General features: G+C 37.5%; 1 protein-coding gene across 1 annotated transcript in view; it reads right to left on the reverse strand.

Annotated features, from left to right (window-relative positions):
• LOC135786148 (cilia- and flagella-associated protein 58) overlaps positions 1-19,113 on the reverse strand; it is a 138,309-nt gene that overhangs the window by 46,226 nt on the left and 72,970 nt on the right. The window contains exons 16-17 of the mRNA XM_065295840.2: positions 2,263-2,374; positions 2,062-2,166 (exon numbers count right to left, since the gene is read on the reverse strand). Of these exons, the coding sequence (XP_065151912.2) occupies positions 2,062-2,166; positions 2,263-2,374 (217 nt within the window). The remainder of the gene's footprint in view (positions 1-2,061; positions 2,167-2,262; positions 2,375-19,113) is intronic.

Here is a 19,113-nt window from a genome sequence, read left to right on the forward strand (position 1 = left end):
CTCCCCCCTTTATATTGTTGTAGTTGTATCGTTGTTTTGGGTGGGACAATGATGGTAAAAGTGGATTTAAACATCATAAAGGTGAGCTATATGAAAGCATAATCTGATTTTTGGTTTGGTGTCAATATAGGGGAACTTGAGCTGAATTTTAGGGCTGTGTGAGTACATAACACTACCGAAGACAATATCAGAAAGTAATCTGACTTGAACTTTAGAAAGTATTGGAAAGCATTGCCTGCTAGATTCAAGCCAATTTTATATTGTTTGAAAATTAAAGGAACAGTATGTAGGATTGTGGCCAAAACTGGTACTGCAATAACAAAACTTGTGGCTAAAACTGGTACTGCAATCACACAACTGGTGGCCAATAAGCAACGTGACAACATAAACATCAGTTGAGGGCTGCAACTTCACTTTTTAAATTACAATATCCTGGCCAGACCACTGTTGTCAGTGATATAAGTATTTGAAATGAAAATGATTTCTTAATGTCTAGTGACATATCAGGGCCATTTTATGATTAATTGAGATGGATTTCTTACATACTGTTCCTTTAAGCACATTCTGTTCACATTTGCTTGAAACTGAAGTATGCTTCACTTTCAAATAAATGTGAACAAAGCATTTAAGTCAATGGCTCTCAAACTTTTCAGTGGAGCACCAACACCCCCGCCCCTCCATTTGCAGCCTCTCTAAAACAAATTAATGACATAAAACAATCTTAATCTTAGAATTGTAATAAAACAAACCATATTAAATGATACAATGTAGTGCTGATGGCTAGTTGCCTTATTTTGTATTAATTGCACAGGTTTAAAGCGATAGTTCACCCAAAAATGAAAATAATGTCATTAATGACTCACCCTCATGTCTTTCCAAAGTCATAAGACCTCCGTTCATCTTCAAGACACAGTTTAAGATGTTTTATATTTAGTCTGAGAGCTTGTTGACCCTTTATTAAAAATCTATGTACGGTACACTGTCCATGTCCAGAAAGGTAATAAAAACATCATCAAAGTGGTCCATGTGACATCAGTGGGTCAGTTAATACATTTTAGTCCAAAAATAACAAAAATTACGACTTTATTCAGCATTGTCTTCTCTTTCGCGTCTGTTGTGAAGCGCATGCGCGAGACTAAAGTCAGGTGACTGCAGTGACGCGGATGATGTGTTATCTGGTGCGCCCCAGCTGATTTATTTTTGTTTTTTGTGCGTCCGGGCTTCATTTACAGTCTGACTGTGCATTCAGACCGCCACAGGCGAGAGCGTCAAAGTGGTCGGAAGTCATTCATTTTCAATTAGAGCCGGCGGCGAGCTCCGGCGAGCAGCGGCGCGTCATGTACAGCGTGAGCGTCGAGGAGAGTTGAAATCAGCTCAACTTTATGGTAATGAGATATGACGCGGTTCGGCGGCAACCAATCGGAAGGCGGAAATGTTAACCGGCAACCAATCGGAAGGCGGAAACCTCCGCCTGAGAGTAGTTCAGAAAATGCATTCGAGCGTCAGAGCGTCCACTACAACTTTTCTTTAGCGTCGTTGTCAGGGCAGCCAGAGCTTTTATTGACGCTCTCGCCGGTGGCGGTCTGAATGCACAGTGAGGGAGACGCACGCTCTCGCACATGCGCTTCACAACAGACGCAGAAGAGAAGACAATGCTGAATAAAGTCATAATTTTTGTTGTTTTTGGACCAAAATTTATTTTCGATGCTTCAGCACATTCTAACTGACCCACTGATGTCACATGAACTACTTTGATGATGTTGGACAGTTTACCATACGTAGATTTTCAATGAAGGGTCAACAAGCTCTTGGACTAAATATAAAACATCTTAAACTGTGTCCCGAAGATGTACGGAGGGCTTATAAGGAACGACATGAGGGTGAGTCATTAATGACATTATTTTATTTTTGGGTGAACTATCCCTTAAATTACACATAATTTAATAAATGATAAATTATGATAAATTAATGTATTTTATAATATATTTACATTTAAACATAAATACATTTATGTTATAACAAAATGTTATCATCATTTTATCAATTACAGTAGTTTCCTACCTGTAGCAGAAGCTCTTTCTCCACAACTTCTTGAGTCTTAGATATCAGTCGCCGCTGCAGAGAGTGAATCTTCTGAATCAACTCGAAGGTGCTTGGATCACTTGCCTAAAAGAGAAGCAAAACTACATAATTAAAGACTTTTCCAAACATATGAATTAGCTAAAAGACTGTTACCCATAAACAGCTAATGTAAAATCATACCTCAAGTTTTCTCCAGCGGTGAACATTCAATGGATTACTGAGTTCCTCCTCCAGAGCTCGACACCTGGTTCTCTCTTTTAGCAGCTCCCTCTGCATGTAAAACACTTCCTGTCTGCCATCAATACAAAGACAGACCGGCACATAGTAAGACTGGATCTATAATAAAAATTAGCAGCTGTCTACTAATTTACAGTCGGTCGTTTAAAGGTCCCTGTATGCTGGCACGATGCAACAGCACTCTGAAAATGAATTTCCACAAGAGGTTTAAAACCTCTGCACTTTACATAGGCAACTCAACACGCCCAAAGAGGAAAATGCAAACACGGTGTCAAGTAAAAGAGAGAGAAACAAATCTATTTGAATCTTATATCGACAGGTTATGGGTCGAAACACAATCCAACTGAACTTTCTATCTCAGCACGCTTGTACATAAACAATATCTATACAGATGGAGAGGCTGTACAAACAGGGGGCATGCATTGCATCTCACTGTTTTTAAATGTAAGTGGTGTCTGCCTATGCAAAAATTAAAGAACAAACCCAACCCGTATGTATTAAAATTTCTGCATAATCCATCCTGCACCATATGTGCTATAGACATGTATGGCAGCTGGTTTATTGAGGAATGTTGAATGTGTTTCATTTTGTATGATAAGACTTAATAATATGACTTTGCCTGGTGGATTAAGAAAGAAGCGAATATTGGAAACTAATACATCATATAATAGAACAGAATATCATGAAGACTTAGAGGTGAGCGTTTGACTAGATGGGCAAGTAAGCAACCACACACATACCAAAAAAACACATACCCAACTACACACTACAGCCTAGCATCATGGCAATGGTTATTAAAAAGGCAAGCACTACTCACATTTTCTTCAAAAAAAAAAATTATAAATCTAGTTAATAACATGATTGGCATCAAGCCTGGCCTTAACTGTCCCGTGTGGACCTACACCCACATTTGGTATCATCAATTTGAGCAAATCATTAGCCTGGGTGCCAGCCGATCTTAGCCCCGCCCACCACGATTTGAAATACGGGGAAGATCGGTCTGGGGATTCACCGTTGAGGAGCTACTATGCGAATACCAAAACAGGCCGACGAATCAAATTGTGAGGGCTTTATACGATGATGGACAGATGATCAACAGTAACGTATCAACCACGTCACCAAAGAGCGCGTGTGTTCAATCTGTTTACAATGAAATGGCTGCCGCTGGTGAATTCAGATGTGTGGATTCTGACATTGAGTCTGTTCTAAAAGATATCGACAGAGCATTGATTTAAAAAGAGGAACAGAGAAACGCGAAGGCATTTGTTTATGTTTTCGCCGTCCTTCCTATGGAGGACAAAGTTAAAGAAGCAACTGAAATGGGTATCACAGCGATGCAACTCGGCGTGCACGACGAGATGGATATAATTAGCGGTCGTTGCCAGCTTCTTTTCGGAAGCCTGGAATCGTGACTGCTGAATAAGTGGAGGGACATGCTAGGCTCCGATATTTTTCAAGCCAACGTAATGGGTAGCTATCGCTGGGATGAAGTTCAAATGGTAAGAGATAGTCTTACTGTATGACTTAGTAAATACTTAATGTTGTGATATAAATGAAATGTTGTAAACATAGTAGGTGTTGATGTACCTTCGCTAACTCAGACTTAGTATAATTACAATGATTTTAGTATCATTGTAGCGAAATTACTAGCAGTTCGGTCAGGCTGCCAAAGACGCCATTTCAACATCACACACTCCGTTGCTCTGATTGGTCGTATGTCTATCCAATTGAGTGCAGAGGCATTTTTCGGTTGAGACACGCCTCATAATTTTAGCTCAATGGAGCGGTATCAGACTCAAATTCTGACTAGAATTGAGTATGACAACGTCAGGCTAGCAAATCATAAGACAACCAGTGGTTTCCTTTGACCTGCAGTCATTTTGCTCTGCAAATAAATAGCTTGAATTTCCATCTGCCGTCTTATCAGAACTACTTTTTTGAAGGTGCCTGAATTTTTACATTATACTCTGTTTTGGTCACAAAAGAAAAACAGCTTGAAATGCATTTGAAATATATAAATTACGACAATATCTGCGATGTAACACCACATGGGGTCAAAATAATGTCAAATTATTAAAATGAATTAAAAGTGCAATGTGTACTTTTAGGATGATCTCTTGACAGAAATGGTAAACTAAATTACCAGTGGTGTATAAAGACCTTAAAAAATGAACTGTATTGGTTTTATTACCTTAGAATAAGCTGTTTTTAATCTACATACACCACGGGTCTCCTTACATGGAAGTTGCTGTCATGTTTCTGTAATAGCCCTAAACAAACAAACTGTTCCACAGAGCGCATTTCATCCCTACATTGGCCATGTCCTAAATGGCACATTCCGGATTTGTGGACTCACTTTGATGACATCATGTAGTGCAGACTTTAGGAACCCCATGACGCGAGTCCACAAGGGCACACTGGAGTCGTATTTTGGGACAAACTCAAGCGTCACGCCGGAAATAGGAAGAGATGTGGTGAACGCGCAAATGGTAATAAAATAGGAAAGAGAATGCAACGGACGTAATAGTATTGAAGTCCCCATTCGTCAAAAAATGACGCGAAAGGTATACCCTTCACGTCAACATATGACGAATGGTCAAGTGTCGTCAAATATTGACGAAATGGGGTGAGACTGTGTTATTTTATCTCAATATTCTACATTAAAATTAATGTATTTTTATTCCGGCTACTTGCATTTATTTCGGGCTACAAAAAACTAAAGAGGACCTACCCGAGGGGTTACCAGGGATTTTACAATTTTGCGAGCCCTGGGTTGACATAATTTGTTGATAGCTCATCCAATAGCATTTAGTTTACCTTACAGCCTGGAATTTAATGAAAAGCGCAGAATGATGTAAAAAATCTTTTATCTGAACTGGCAGAAAGACTCTAAGTTTTGTATGCTCACATCTTTAAATGCTAATTTTGTCTCTTTTATTTTTTTGTTTTTGAGCACACTACTTTATTCATTTCTTAAGGTAAACATATTTATACCAAAATACAAAAAAAACTTGAATTTGATTTCATGGGGACTTTAAAGGAATAGTCTACTCATTTTTAATATTAAACTATGTTATTACCTTAACTAAGAAGAGTTGATACATCCCTCTATCATCTTAGTGCGTGCACGTAAGCGCTGGGGCGCGCTGCGACACTTCGATAGCATTTAGCTTAGCCACATTCATTCAATGGTACCAAACAGAGATAAAGTTAAAAGTGACCAAACACATCAACGTTTTTCCTATTTAAGACGAGTAGTTATACGAGCAAGTTTGGTGGTACAAAATAAAACGTAGCGCTTTTCTAAGCAGATTTAAAAGAGGAACTATATTGTATGGCGGAACAGCACTTTTGGGAGAACTTCAACTCGCAGGAAAAATCCGCTCCCCTTCTCCCTCTCATAATGGGAGAGGGAGGGTGTTACTGCAACGAGTCGAAGTACTCCCAAAAGTGCTGTTCCGCCATACAATATAGTTCCTCTTTTAAATCCGCTTAGAAAAGCGCTACGTTTTATTTTGTACCACCAAACTTGCTCGTATAACTACTCGTCTTAAATAGGAAAAACGTTGATGTGTTTGGTCACTTCTAACTTTATCTCTGATTGGTACCATTGAATGAATGGGGCTAAGCTAAATGTTATCGAAGTGTCGCAGCGCGCCCCAGCGCTTACGTGCACGCACACAGATGATAGAGGGATGTATTAACTCTTCTTAGTTAAGGTAATAACATAGTTTAATATTGAAAATGAGTAGACTATTCCTTTAAGCCACTATAGATGAAACACAACCATATAGAAACATATTGACTGTTAAGCCTAAATTCTATGATCCTCTATTTAATGCTAAGCCTTAAAACTTTTTACCACAGCAATGGGAAGAGATGGATGATGATAGTACACAGCTCATTTACCTGAGCGCAGTGAAGGTAGAATTTATGAGGGCTTTAGCAGTTAGCATGCTAAATTGATCAATAAGTCATTTCCTTTGGGAAAAAACTGCTATTACCAAACTCTTTGACGCACCATCATTTGTCTAGAAATGCAAGTAAATCACAGAGGTTTCTACGAGCGTTGCAGTGCTGCAGACCACTGTAAGATTGCTTGTAAATGGCACAAATTGATTTTTCAAGGCCTGCAAAGTGGCACTGGTGATTCAGACAAAATCAATGAAGTCTATAATGATCATAACTGTCACATTGTCAGATCTCTTTATTAGATTCATGTGTTTTTGTGTTTAGATCCTAGCAGGAGATTTCAATCAAGACTTTGTAGTTTGAAACTAATGGCCGGAGGAGCAGAACAAGATTCAAGGTGCATTGATGTTAAAAGACATCTCTATTGTATACCTATTGCATCACTGAGAGGCAAGCTGATTGTGTCAAACTGTCTTTTAGCAGATGGTTGGCTCTGTGGGTCAGTCTACTCGACCTAAATTGTCCATTTTACCTTTTTCATCTAGTAATCTAGAAATAACATCTGTCTGAGGTGGTCACCTGAGAGAGATCGCTGTTTACACCCGATTTAAACAAACATATCATACACCACTTGCTAATGCCAGGTGTGAAAAAGACAAACAGCAGGATTCACCTTCTGTCAAGCATAGTTTTAGTTCAAGATTAATACCAAACAGATGGAGAAAACTTGGGCGCACACTCTAAACCAAATTAACTATTGAAGTCATGTCTGCTGATATCATTTCCAAAAATTATTGGTTATTTAATGTCATATGCCAAACACATGACACGCCAAACTCATAATTACTATGAACTTCATCGCACATATCTTCCAGTTTTCTTCAAAACAATCTCATCTTTTAATGACATAAGTGCACTCGGTTACAAATCATAAAGTGTAGTGTGAGTGCTTGGGGAGGGGGGACAAACGTGCTTTAAACACTTTGATTACTCAAGAGTTAGTGTATCTAGGTACACTAAAAAAATTGGTGCTTAATAGTACTAAAAGCTCGTAATCATAGGGAAACCATTTTTAGTGCTATAAAGCACCTATAAAGCACCTATGAAGAACCATCCAGGGGTCATATTGCACCACTATAGCACCAAATATGGTTCTATTTAGCACGATAGGGTTTTACACAGGCGCTACACAGGTACTACATAGGTGCTATATGGCACTTAAAATGGTTCCCCTATGATTATGAGCCAGTGAACCACTTTAAGTGCTATTATGTTTTTAAAGTGTAGATATGTACAATGCAGCCTCTCTTTGGAAAGCCAGCACCTCCCTGAAGTTTTAATTAAGCACATCTGACGGCACTCAGTAGGATCTTAAAGGAATAGTCTACCCTTTTGCCATATTTAACTATGTTATTACCTCAACTTAGATGAATTAATACATATCTATCTTTTTTTAATGCGTGCACTGTACAGTGCGTCGTAAATGTGTTAGCATTTAGCCTATAGCCCCATTCATTCCTATGGTACCAAACAGGGAAGCCACCACACACTTCCGTGTTTTCCCTATTTAAAGACTGTTACATGAGGAGATATACCAGTAAGTATGGTGCCACAAAATAAGTTTTTTTTGGTACCATAGGAATAAATGGGACTAGGCTAAATGCTAACACATTCACAACGCGCTGTACAGTGCACGCATTGAAAAAAGATAGGTATGTATTAATTCGTCTAGGTTGAGGTAATAACATAGTTTAATATGGCAAAAGGGTAGACTATTCCTTTAACTCTGTCCCCGCTATTAATGAGTATCTGTCAATTGAGAGAAATACTTCCCTGCCAATGAGGAGTTTTTTCGACAATCCATATTTCCGCAATTATCCACTAGGTGGCACTCTAACCCAACTTATAAAACCTGAAATTATTTCCTTTGAGCAAACACTTCAAACTCTGTGTGGGTGATTCTCACGAAATCCAGACTTAGAAGGTGTCCAGCGTCAGATTTTTTAAAAAGCCCTTGAAGCCAATTTTCGCCAAGTAGTCCTTAACCTATTCCTTAACCTCTCTCTTAACTCTATGGCACAATTCCCAAAACATTCGTACGCTCAGTATATCTTCTGTAAGTCACACTTTCGTAAGGTTGGTCTGGACCATTCGTAAAACGCTATCGCCGCAGTCTTTAAAAAACAGCGCAGCGCAGTACAAGTCAAACTATGGTATGCTGACAATGATTTTATGTTATGGACATTTTTAAGACTTATAATAAAATATGTTTGCAATGGATACAGGACTATTTATGCAGTTTACTTTATTTGGTATCAGAACTAATGAATCAAAGACGGCGCCGGTGATTCATACTGTAAAAATAATTGACTTACAATCAAAAACAGTCAAGATACATTACATAAATGCACACATATACACCTCAGTAATACTGCAGCTGCTTGCCAATCAATTCTGATTGTTAAGTACCTTAACATTCGTATAAAAGTGTATAACATATTTTTTTAAAGTCAAAACCCATGTCAAGAAGCGACACAAGTGACAGGTGGTTCGTCTACCCGTATTACTGATAATTTAATTAATAGTCTATATTTTACGGATAACTTAAACTATGTTAAAATAAATGTGACTGGAGTAATTTGAGTAATGTTCCATTTGTATATAACGTGTTGTCTTTCTTAACGTCGTAATGCACCTTCGCGTGAAGTGGAAAATCGATCCCTGAGTGATCTACTGTATCGCAAATAATTCAGCACCTTCACTTGGGACAGCGCCATTGTACGTCGAACTTAGAGGCAGCATGTTAACCCTTGTGCATCCTTGAGGACATTTTTGTCCTTTTCAGTTTTGTTTTTTTGATAACTTTGCCTGCGTTATTGCTAACTGCATAAAATGTGCCACAGGTGTGCATTTTTATTGGAATTTTAATATTTCACCTTCATTTCCTTTAAAAAATAAATTTTCTACTAGGTACACAAAATACTTCCTCTCAGGACCTTTTGGACAAAAATGTCCCCATTGAAACCCATTAAAACTGCAATTTTTAATCCCGGTGCCATTCAACTATAAAATGATGCAATCTTTGTTAACAGGCTTTCATTCTGTTGGCAAGGCTTCAAAATTTTGATTTTTACTATTTTTTACCAGATGGTGCCATTTTTTTAGGTTTGGCATATAAAGCAAATTATCGCTTTATTGTTGTTTTCTGCTTTTGCATATTATACAGTAGAGCCAATTAGATATATTACGAAGCTATAATTGTGTGGGTGTGTTGGTATGGATGTCAGAGTGTGGTTTGTATGTGTGTACTGAAAATTTTATGTGTATGTGTGTGTGTACCTGGTAATTATCACATTGTGGTGACCAATTGTCCCCACAAAGATAGGAGTACCAGTATTTTTGTGACCTTGTGGGGACATTTTGAGGTCCCCATGAGAAAACAAGCTTATAAATCAAACAGAATGATGTTTCTTGAAAATGTGAAGTAGTAGAAGGGTTTCTGTGATGGTTGGGGTTAGAGAATGGGGTAGGTAAGGGGAATAGAATATACAGTTTGTATGGTATAAAATGCATTACGTCTATGAAATGTCCCCACAAAACATGGAAACCAGAATGTGCGTGTGTGTGTGTGTGTGTGTGAGCATGTGTGTGAGTGTGTGTGTGTGCGTGTGTGAACAGTTTGAATGAAAAAAAATATATTGTACTGGATATCACAAGACTACAACCGCTGCAAAGGCGGTGTCGTTTTTGTTCATAAAGAACAACAGTGGCATTGTGTAAACAAACCAGCATTTGAAGGGTTAAAATTCTGAAAATTAATGAATGTTTGGTCATTGTGATTAGAGCTGATGCTGGTTAAAAAAATGGCATCAGTGAAAGTGGAAAAAAATATTAATCTATAATATTTTTATGACACTTTTATGACATGTACATTTTTGTCCTTTATGGACCTGAGAGGTAACTTTTTTTTAAATCTGATACTGCATAAAAAATATGAATGCATAAAAAATCTGCTTAGCATTTAGTAAATTGAAAATAATTAAAAATTTTCTTTTTTTCATAAAAAAACAGCAGTGGCATTGTGTAAACAAACCAGCATTTAAAAGGTTAAAATTCTGAAAATTAATGAATGTTTGGTCATTGTGATTAGAGCTGATGCTGGTTAAAAAAATGGCATCAGTGAAACTGGAAAAAAATATAAATCTATAATATTTTTATGACACTTTTTGGACACGAACATTTTTGTCCCCTGTGAGCCTATGTGTAACTTTTTTAAATTGATGCACAAGGGTTAAGAAGCTTCCTAAGAGACACTTCGGGGAACACACTTAGGAACATCAACAACTTTGGTAAGATATATCTGTTGAGTCTTCTTAGCACGCTAAGAGTGAACGTTATCGGGGAACCGGGCCCTGATCTTTTACAAAAATGCGATTATTTCAGATTATTTGAAAAAACCTAGCCATATTTGAGAGGTGATAAAAAGAGAATAAATAAAAATAGGATCAGTGGTCTGTTCTTTCACTTGATGTTGTTTGTATGAAAATGTTCTAGAACGCATCAAACTTTTGTGAAAATCAAAAAAGCTAGTGCTGGAAATTTTTTAAAAGCTGTCAGGGAAAGAGTTAACAACATAATGTCGTGTAGATACCAATACATAATCGAAAAATCCAACGGTTTCCAAACAACATGTTAGACATAGAAAATAACACAATACGTGATACTAGAGCATAATTACTGACGTCACAGCTCCTGTATTAATCTTAGTCAATGCACTACATGCTGAACAATAGACCTGAAAAGATCTCCTCTTGAGACTGGGCAAAAATAACAGCAGCTTTTCCATTTGCTGCCTTTGGGTTTAATTTATGCATTTTAATTGTGTTTTTGGCAAAGGTTTTGTTTTCCCGCTCTCACCATTCTCTCTTCACAGCCGCAATTCACATGAATACATCACTGTCCGCTAAAGGAAACCAAGCCATCCATCTTTCCATGTCAACAAATTAATTTCACCATGACAAATAAATAACCAATTCAGGATGGGGCGAAAAAAGCACATTCTTTGTCCATACGGTTCTCTTGTTTGGCTATTTAGTTTGTATTCATCCAATGTGTCTTTGTGGCTGCTTGGAGTGAGATTTGCATCGAGATACTGAGGGTGAGTGTAGGTTAAGGTATATAGATTGATTTATTCAGGAAGGCAGGGTTGATATCACAGACTTAAACTTTAATCGCAACGCCTAAAGAGTTCAGGACTTTCGCCCACACACACAGGCAGGCACACAAATCCGAAATCACAACACATACCTTACTACGGTACGTTTCTTGCCTCTGCATTGATTCTTTGTGTGTGATTGTGTGTCCTGAAGTATATAATGGAGTTATGGGAATGTGTAAACCAACCAATGATTTATTTCCTGCATTGCAAAATGGGGTTCCCAGTGGCACTGCACATTTACAGTCAATAACAGACAAGCCAAGAAAAACTCCACAAAACAAAACAACATGGCCTGTAACTGGCATTGTTACAGATTGCAGGCCCAATTATCATCAGCAACCACCCACAAGTATACAGCATTAACAATCAGCTCATATAGGCTAAAATAAATTTATCTGTGCACCCTCTTGTATACACTCTTAGAAATAAAGGTACAAAAGTTGTCACTGGGACAGTACCCTTTCAAAAAGGTACACCTTTGTACCCAAAGAGTGCATATTAATACTTCAAAGGTACATATTGGCAGTATAAAGATACATATTTGTACCTAAATGGTACATTTTAGGACCTTCTTTAAAGGGTACTGCCCCAGTGACAGCTTTGTACCTTTATGTTTGACAGTGTACAATGTAAAAGAATCAAATTAGCCAATTAAAATGGCTTTTACATACAAGCACAATTGGCATTTACCAATAACTTGATTTTATACATTTTCTGCTACACTTGCAATGCGTGAGTGTGCGATTTCTGGAGCACGGTAAGTTTCCAGAATAGCAAAAGCAAACTGCCCAATGCTGCTCACAATGTCCACAGAGCACTAAAGCTCTGGGGTGTGAGAGTCGCTGGGTCAATCCCACAATCCACATGGACAGCATGACATTGGACTTTTGTAAAAGTGAACAGAAAACCCTTGATCAAGGGCACAAAACATCGGAACCATGTGGTTTTAAACATTTATTTTATTTTTACAGTCCCAATGACATCAAAACTGTAATATTGCATTACACCACCTGCTTTCCGATGGAGCGACAATGAAATACTGACAACGTGTGATAATGAATGCAATATATTGCCTAGCTTCTTAGTGAAATACGGCTTTGTGTAGTAAATAGGGATGCAAAGTTCCAGGTATTTTCAAGGCTGGAAACTTCCTATGGAAATTAATGAGAATAAATGCGAATAAACTGGGAATTTATAAAAAAAAAATTGCAGTGTTGCCTATAACAGGGAACTTAAATGTAGATGCATTCTAATTTTGTTTAAAACTACCAGATTTACAGCATTTTCAGTTAAATTTCTCCCCTGCACATTTCACAGTCACATGCACACAGCACACTGAAGGGCCACTGAGGCCACACCCCCCTGCGTGTACTTGCATTCTTCCATAACATGCACAGATAATTCCTTAAATTCTGCACAAAATTTCCCTACATTTCCAAATAATTCCCATAAATTCCCAAAAAGTTCCGTTAAGTTTCCAATTTGGAATATTTCCAAAATCCCCAAGATTAAGTTTGCATGAAAAGTTTCCAGAAATGTTTCACCCTATTGCAACCCTAGTAAATGCCGCTCCATCTGAAACCAGGTAATGGCACTCAGAGTCCTTCAACGGGTCGGATACCAGCATAAAAGTGTCTAAAACGGGTGAATTGTGACATTCCTAAAATTCACGGGTGGGGATAATTAACTCGGTTAGTAACGCAAATGAAAATATGTGCAATATTTGTATGTCTGAATTACCATTACACACACCCCATATGACATTTGACCCATCACGTCACCACCACTGCGACAGTGCAACCTTTGTTGATGCTTCTTGTAGCCTAGTTGGAGTGAGCGTGGCAAAAGTTGCATAAAGTTTTGCCGTTGATAGCCGGAAGCTGGGAATGTCTTCTCTTGGAAACCATTTCGAGATGAGACTTGTAGGAGCACAGCAGGGGTTGTGTAGGTAGGTTGTATTTTTTCTTGTTCTTTTTTCATTAATAGGTCTATTTGTGTATAGTTATCAGGTTCAATAGCCTGTTTAGGTGCCGATGGTAGGCTACTTGAATGGCACAAACAAAACACACTTTAGCCTAATTCCTTATTCATGACGCTGTTGTGATGTTGAGAGAGGTACGAGATAAAAAATAAATCACTTTAATTGGAATGATTTTAGCGTGTGTGAATTATGCATGTGCAGCTACGGGTCGGGTAACGGGCCAAATATTAACGGGTCTGGGCAGGTGCGGATTTAATTTTGATATTATTACGGGTGCCGGGTAGGATCTGGTGCTGAACTTTGCGGGTACGCAAGAGACGGTCTCCAAAAATGGACCCGTGCGCTGATTCTGATGGTGATTATCTACTAATCACGGAACCGGCCTAACTGCTTGCGATCACTTACGAAAATTAGTCTAGTAAAACCATGGTTTTGCTAATAGTAATCAACACACCAAAAAACATGGTTACAACACACCTCAAAAAATTATTAAATTTCAATTTGTGCAGCCATAATTCAATCCAACATCCAATCTGCTTTGGCCATGTTACACCCTTAAAATTAACCATGTTTTGTGGTGAAAGTGTAGTAATCATGTTTTTTGGGGGGTACTGATTACTATTAGCAAAAACATGGTTTTACTACAGTAATCATGCTTTGACTGTGGTTATTAATAACAAATCCATGGTTATTTTATACTACAGTAACTACAGTACTGCAGTAAAACCATGCTAAATTTTCGTAAGGGCAACACAAGCTCGAACCACCTCAGCTAGAAGTTAAACATTGCTTAAGGAACATTCGCTTAATGCCTATGAAATATTCACACTGATCCGAATGGAAGCTGATTACAGGAAATCCATATGTCAGACCGCCACTGAAAAAGTTGGCATTCAACCAGCCAGGGCATGGGAGGAACATATGGTCTGCTCTTTACAGTTCCCCGATCTCAACCAGTATTAAACGAGTAGAGTAGTAGAGAGAGAGGTGTGAGGGGAATAGAGGGGAAAAAGGAGTGAGGAGAGGCGATAGCAAGTGCCACATTGGGAAAGAAAAATTAAAGAGGAAGGGAAAAAAGAGCAGTTACAGACTTGTGCCTATAGCAGTACACAAATAACACAATGGGCTGGATTCCAAGACCCCTGCGCAGATATGGTGAATCACCAAACTGAACATCAAAAGTGTATGTATGTATCTTAATCTCTTTCAATGTTGCTATTTCACAGATGTAATTAAATTATTTATATCCTGAAATAAATGAAAAGACGACTGAGAGCAGCAGAACATGTGTTAACTCTTATCTAAGAGCTGAATTAATTGACGCAAAGGGCGCGTACGGCTAACCTTGTGATTCAGGCAGATTTAGCGAATTATAATTTATTTTCGAGTAAGGGCTCTTTGAAATCATTTGAAATGGAAAGACATTCTCATTATAGCAGCCAAAACAAGTGCTTGAACATCATCGGCCTCTGTGTTTTTCATTTCACTTTGTGAGCTAAATATACTAATGAAAATTCTAGGCCAAGCACAATATAGTATAAGTTATTATGGCACAAATGCAGCATGAAGTTAAAACAACTAGGTTTTGCAAGTCAATTCAACCTACTATTTTAAGTTTTGACTTGTGATAAGTTGACAATACTCATTTTAAGTTAATGTAACATAAACATATTGATATGATATCATTTTTACGGTGCATAAATTATAACGATCACATTAGTTTTACTAATTAGATTAGCTACTGTAGATTAGTTGGCTCGCTTCAGGATTTGTTTTAATGGGGTGTACACACCAAATGCTAATTCAACGATTGTGAATGTGATTGTGGGCGATGTGAATGACGCAAATTGGGCACCGTGATTGCCATAAAAAGGTGCTATTCGCCTCGAACCCGTCTTTGCGCAAGTGAAAATTTTTAACGCAATCGAATAATTCACATGACACAAATTTGAATCCCATCAGTAATCTAGAGCAAGGAATGCAATGCTTCGCGTTTGGGGTGTACGCAGCATAATTGTTGACCCAAATCCTTAACTCGTTCCCCGTCAGAATTTTTTTTTTTTAAGTTGCCAGCTAGCGGCAGCTTTTTTTATAATTTTCACAAAAGTTTAAAGCCTTCTAGAAATTTTATAAAAAAAAATTAACATAAAAATAAAAAACAGACTTCTTGCTTAAAAAAAGATTTTATCCTGTTCTCTTTTTAATCACCTTTAAAATATGGGTAGGTTTCTTCGAAAATAAAAAATTTCGAGCTAAAGGCTGAGATGATTGCATTTTTGTAAAGGACTTTAGTTGGAGATCAGATTCGAAGCAAAGCTCAAAACATACACAGAGTTTTTACTGTTTTTGAATCAGTGTATGCTTCAGTGTTTTATAAGTTGGGTAAGAGCGCCACCTAGTGGATAAAAATATGGGTTGTCGTAAAAACTTGTCATTGGCAGGGAAGGGTTTTCTCCATAGACTGTAAAAAAGATGGACGATGCGACACTGCTTCCTTCCATTGTAATGAACTGAGCGTATAGTGTATGACGATGATCGCTGACATGTTACGCCAAAACGTCAGTTTGGAGCCTGGGCAAGCACAGAAGGAAACGTCCGTGGTGCGCGGAGGCGGAGCTGTGGGATCAAACTTCTGCTAGCATGCCCAATTCAACCACGTCCCTTGAACGTCTCATTTGACTGGCTTGCTAAAATAAGATAAGTTAAATAAAACTCATTTTGTTGTGTGAAATAACAAAGAAATCGAAAATGAATAGTTAGTTATTACTTCAATATTACCTCAAAGCTCAGACAGTCTGCTCCGAGAAGATGTCAATTAAAAATGCCAATCATAACGACACGCCCCATTTCTATAGCATCAAATTACTAGCTAAAATAAAAAAAATAAAAAATTGAACATGTATCAGCTACCTTAACTTTTTCCCCGCCAGCGTTTTTTTTTTTTTAAGTTGCCAGCCAGCGCAAGCATTTTTCATGATTTTTACAAAAGTTTAATGCCTTCCAAAAAATGTTCTTCTTTAAATATATAAACAAACAATATATCAAATGAAAGAACAGACCTTCTGCTTTAAAAAAAAAAAAATACGTTTCATCCTACCTTCATTAGTTTTCTTTTATCACCTCTCAAATTCAGTTCAATTCAATTCAATTAAAAAGCATAGAAAAGCGAGCGTAGTAATAATGTAACGTATACAGTAAAGTAGTAAGTTAAGCCAAAGGTGGCAGACTCTCCAGGGGATGAAAAAACCCCTATGGGTAGGTTTCTTCAAAAACACAAATTTCTGATATTTCCATTTTTGTGAATGACTTTTAATAGAGATCAGATGCAGATCGATCTTTAAAACATACACAGAGTTCTTTCTCTTTTACATGAGGCGCTACTTCTGGGTTGTATAAGTCACCTGGTGGATAATAGCAGTATTGCGGAAGCAGGAAATTCTCGTCATTGGCAGGGAAGCGTTTTCTCTTAATTGACAAGTTATCTCGTCCATGGCGGCGAAACAGTTAAAAGGACAAAAAACATCTTTCGGAAAAAAAATTTGGGAGTGTAATTTATTTTTTTATTTTGACCCAAGTCCCGTTCGTTTTCATGGAGAGGGCAAGGTTTATGACTTGTACTACATCCAGCCACCAGTGTCCGATCAAAGAGCAAGCAGTGTCACTTTTCAGAACACACTTTGAGGCACACTTGTTTTTCTCTAAATTGAAGAGATAGCTTGTGAATGGGGGGAAAGCGTTTTTACAGTATCAAAGGGTGATGACTCCCCCTTCAGCTCCAATCTACCTCACTAGCGTTTAAAAAATGCAACATAAAAAATGCAACTTAAATAGGGGTGGATGCTGTGAGAAAAATAAGGAGTGGGCGGGGCACAGCAGACAGATGGGTGACGAGCAGGAGGTCTACTTTTCAGTCCTCCCAGAAAAACGTGAGTTTTTTTGTGATTGTTGCGGACAAAAATCCTTACTCTTGTGGCCCGTTTTCTTAAAAAATACGATTAAATATGCAGGATATTTATGCAATTTTATGCAATTATTGCTAAGAAAATGCAGAAATTATGAAATTATGCAAGCCCCGCATATTTTTGCGAGCAGAAATCTGCAATTTATGCAGCAAAGTGCGGCGTATTTAAAAAATAAGAATGGGAATTTGGCTGATTATGGATTGAATTATGTGATCGCATAATCGCTTTTTTTTTGGAGGGACTGACTTTTACATTGATGTAATAAGCATCCACCTTGTAACCACCCCAAAAAGTCCTAGGAACTGCATGACGACAACTTGGCAACCTTGGCAATAGTAGTTTTGCATTTTATCTTAGTCAAGTTGTAATGCTGCCTTTTAATAAATAGGTGCAATATTATATAATATAGCTGTAAGCATCCATAATGTTATGATACTGTGATCTAACCTACACTCTGCTGCTAATGAAGATATTGAACAAAACCTCCAACACCACAGCAACAGTGCATGAAGTACCCACAAGGGTGTGATGATGTGTATATATATATCCAGCAGAAAACCTGCCCCGTCATTAAATTTGGTCTCATTTTAATGCACAAATCATTTGGGCCACTTTTATGATACTTTTATGGTGCTCTTTGTCATTTTGGCACTTGAGAACTCCGGTCCCTATTCACTTTGATTAAATGGAAAAGAGCCCCGGATATTTCTAAAGAAAAAATCTTTTATTGTGATATATCGACGCGTAAATGGCGACAGAATTTTTCATTTTCATGTAATATTCTTTTAATCAGTCTTATCGGGGGAGGAATAATACAGCTTTGATAAGTATCGCTGAAACTTTCAAAAACTTAATTGGAAAGTCTCAAATCTTATCAATAGATGTATATACAGTACTGTACACGTAATCTCTCGTACATTTTTCCAGGTCTGCTTTGTTATCTGGCAGTGCAATATCTTTCAAGAAAAAATTGTGACTTTGTGTTTTAAAAGGTATGAGATTTTATCCCTATATGATTACATTATCATTACTGTATTTGCATGATCCCTGATTGCAATCTGAATGCTAGTCTAAGAAGTACCGCAGACCATTCATCTGTCATTATTAAGAAAACGTAGCATTTACATTCCAATCATTCTTTCTATGTAAAGTGGATGCTAAGAGTGAAGTGGGATTATAGCTTGCAGGTTATGATCACATACAGGACAATTTAATGTCTGGTTGTGGTAAAAAAATAAGGAATTATTTCTTAAACTGGTTAACAACAGTCCACATGACTATGGGATAACAAAGAAATGCAGTGACAAAGCGATAAAATAAACAACACAATCCTCTTCTGTTTCAGCAGGTGACAACTCTCTAAACTTCATGCACTCGACAGTAGCAGTTTTGCTTGTGTGACAGAAGAGCTTGCACTTACATTACGATAAATATTTAAATGTCATTGATTTTTGTAAATGTCCTTATTTAATGTTATATCACAACTCACAATAACTGGTCAATCTACAACATCTCTACTGCATTAAAGGGGACATTTCACAAGAAGACTTTTTTAAGATCTCAAATAAATCTTTGGTGTCCATACGTATGTGAAGTTTAAGCTCAAAATACCATATAGATAATTTATTATAACTAGGGCTGGGCATAGATTAATCTCATACAAAATAAAAGTATTTTTTTGCACAATATTTGAGTTTGTGCTGTGTGTAATTATTATGTAT

The sequence above is a fragment of the Paramisgurnus dabryanus genome, chromosome 4, assembly GCF_030506205.2.
Source record: "Paramisgurnus dabryanus chromosome 4, PD_genome_1.1, whole genome shotgun sequence".
Lineage (NCBI taxonomy): Eukaryota > Metazoa > Chordata > Actinopteri > Cypriniformes > Cobitidae > Paramisgurnus > Paramisgurnus dabryanus.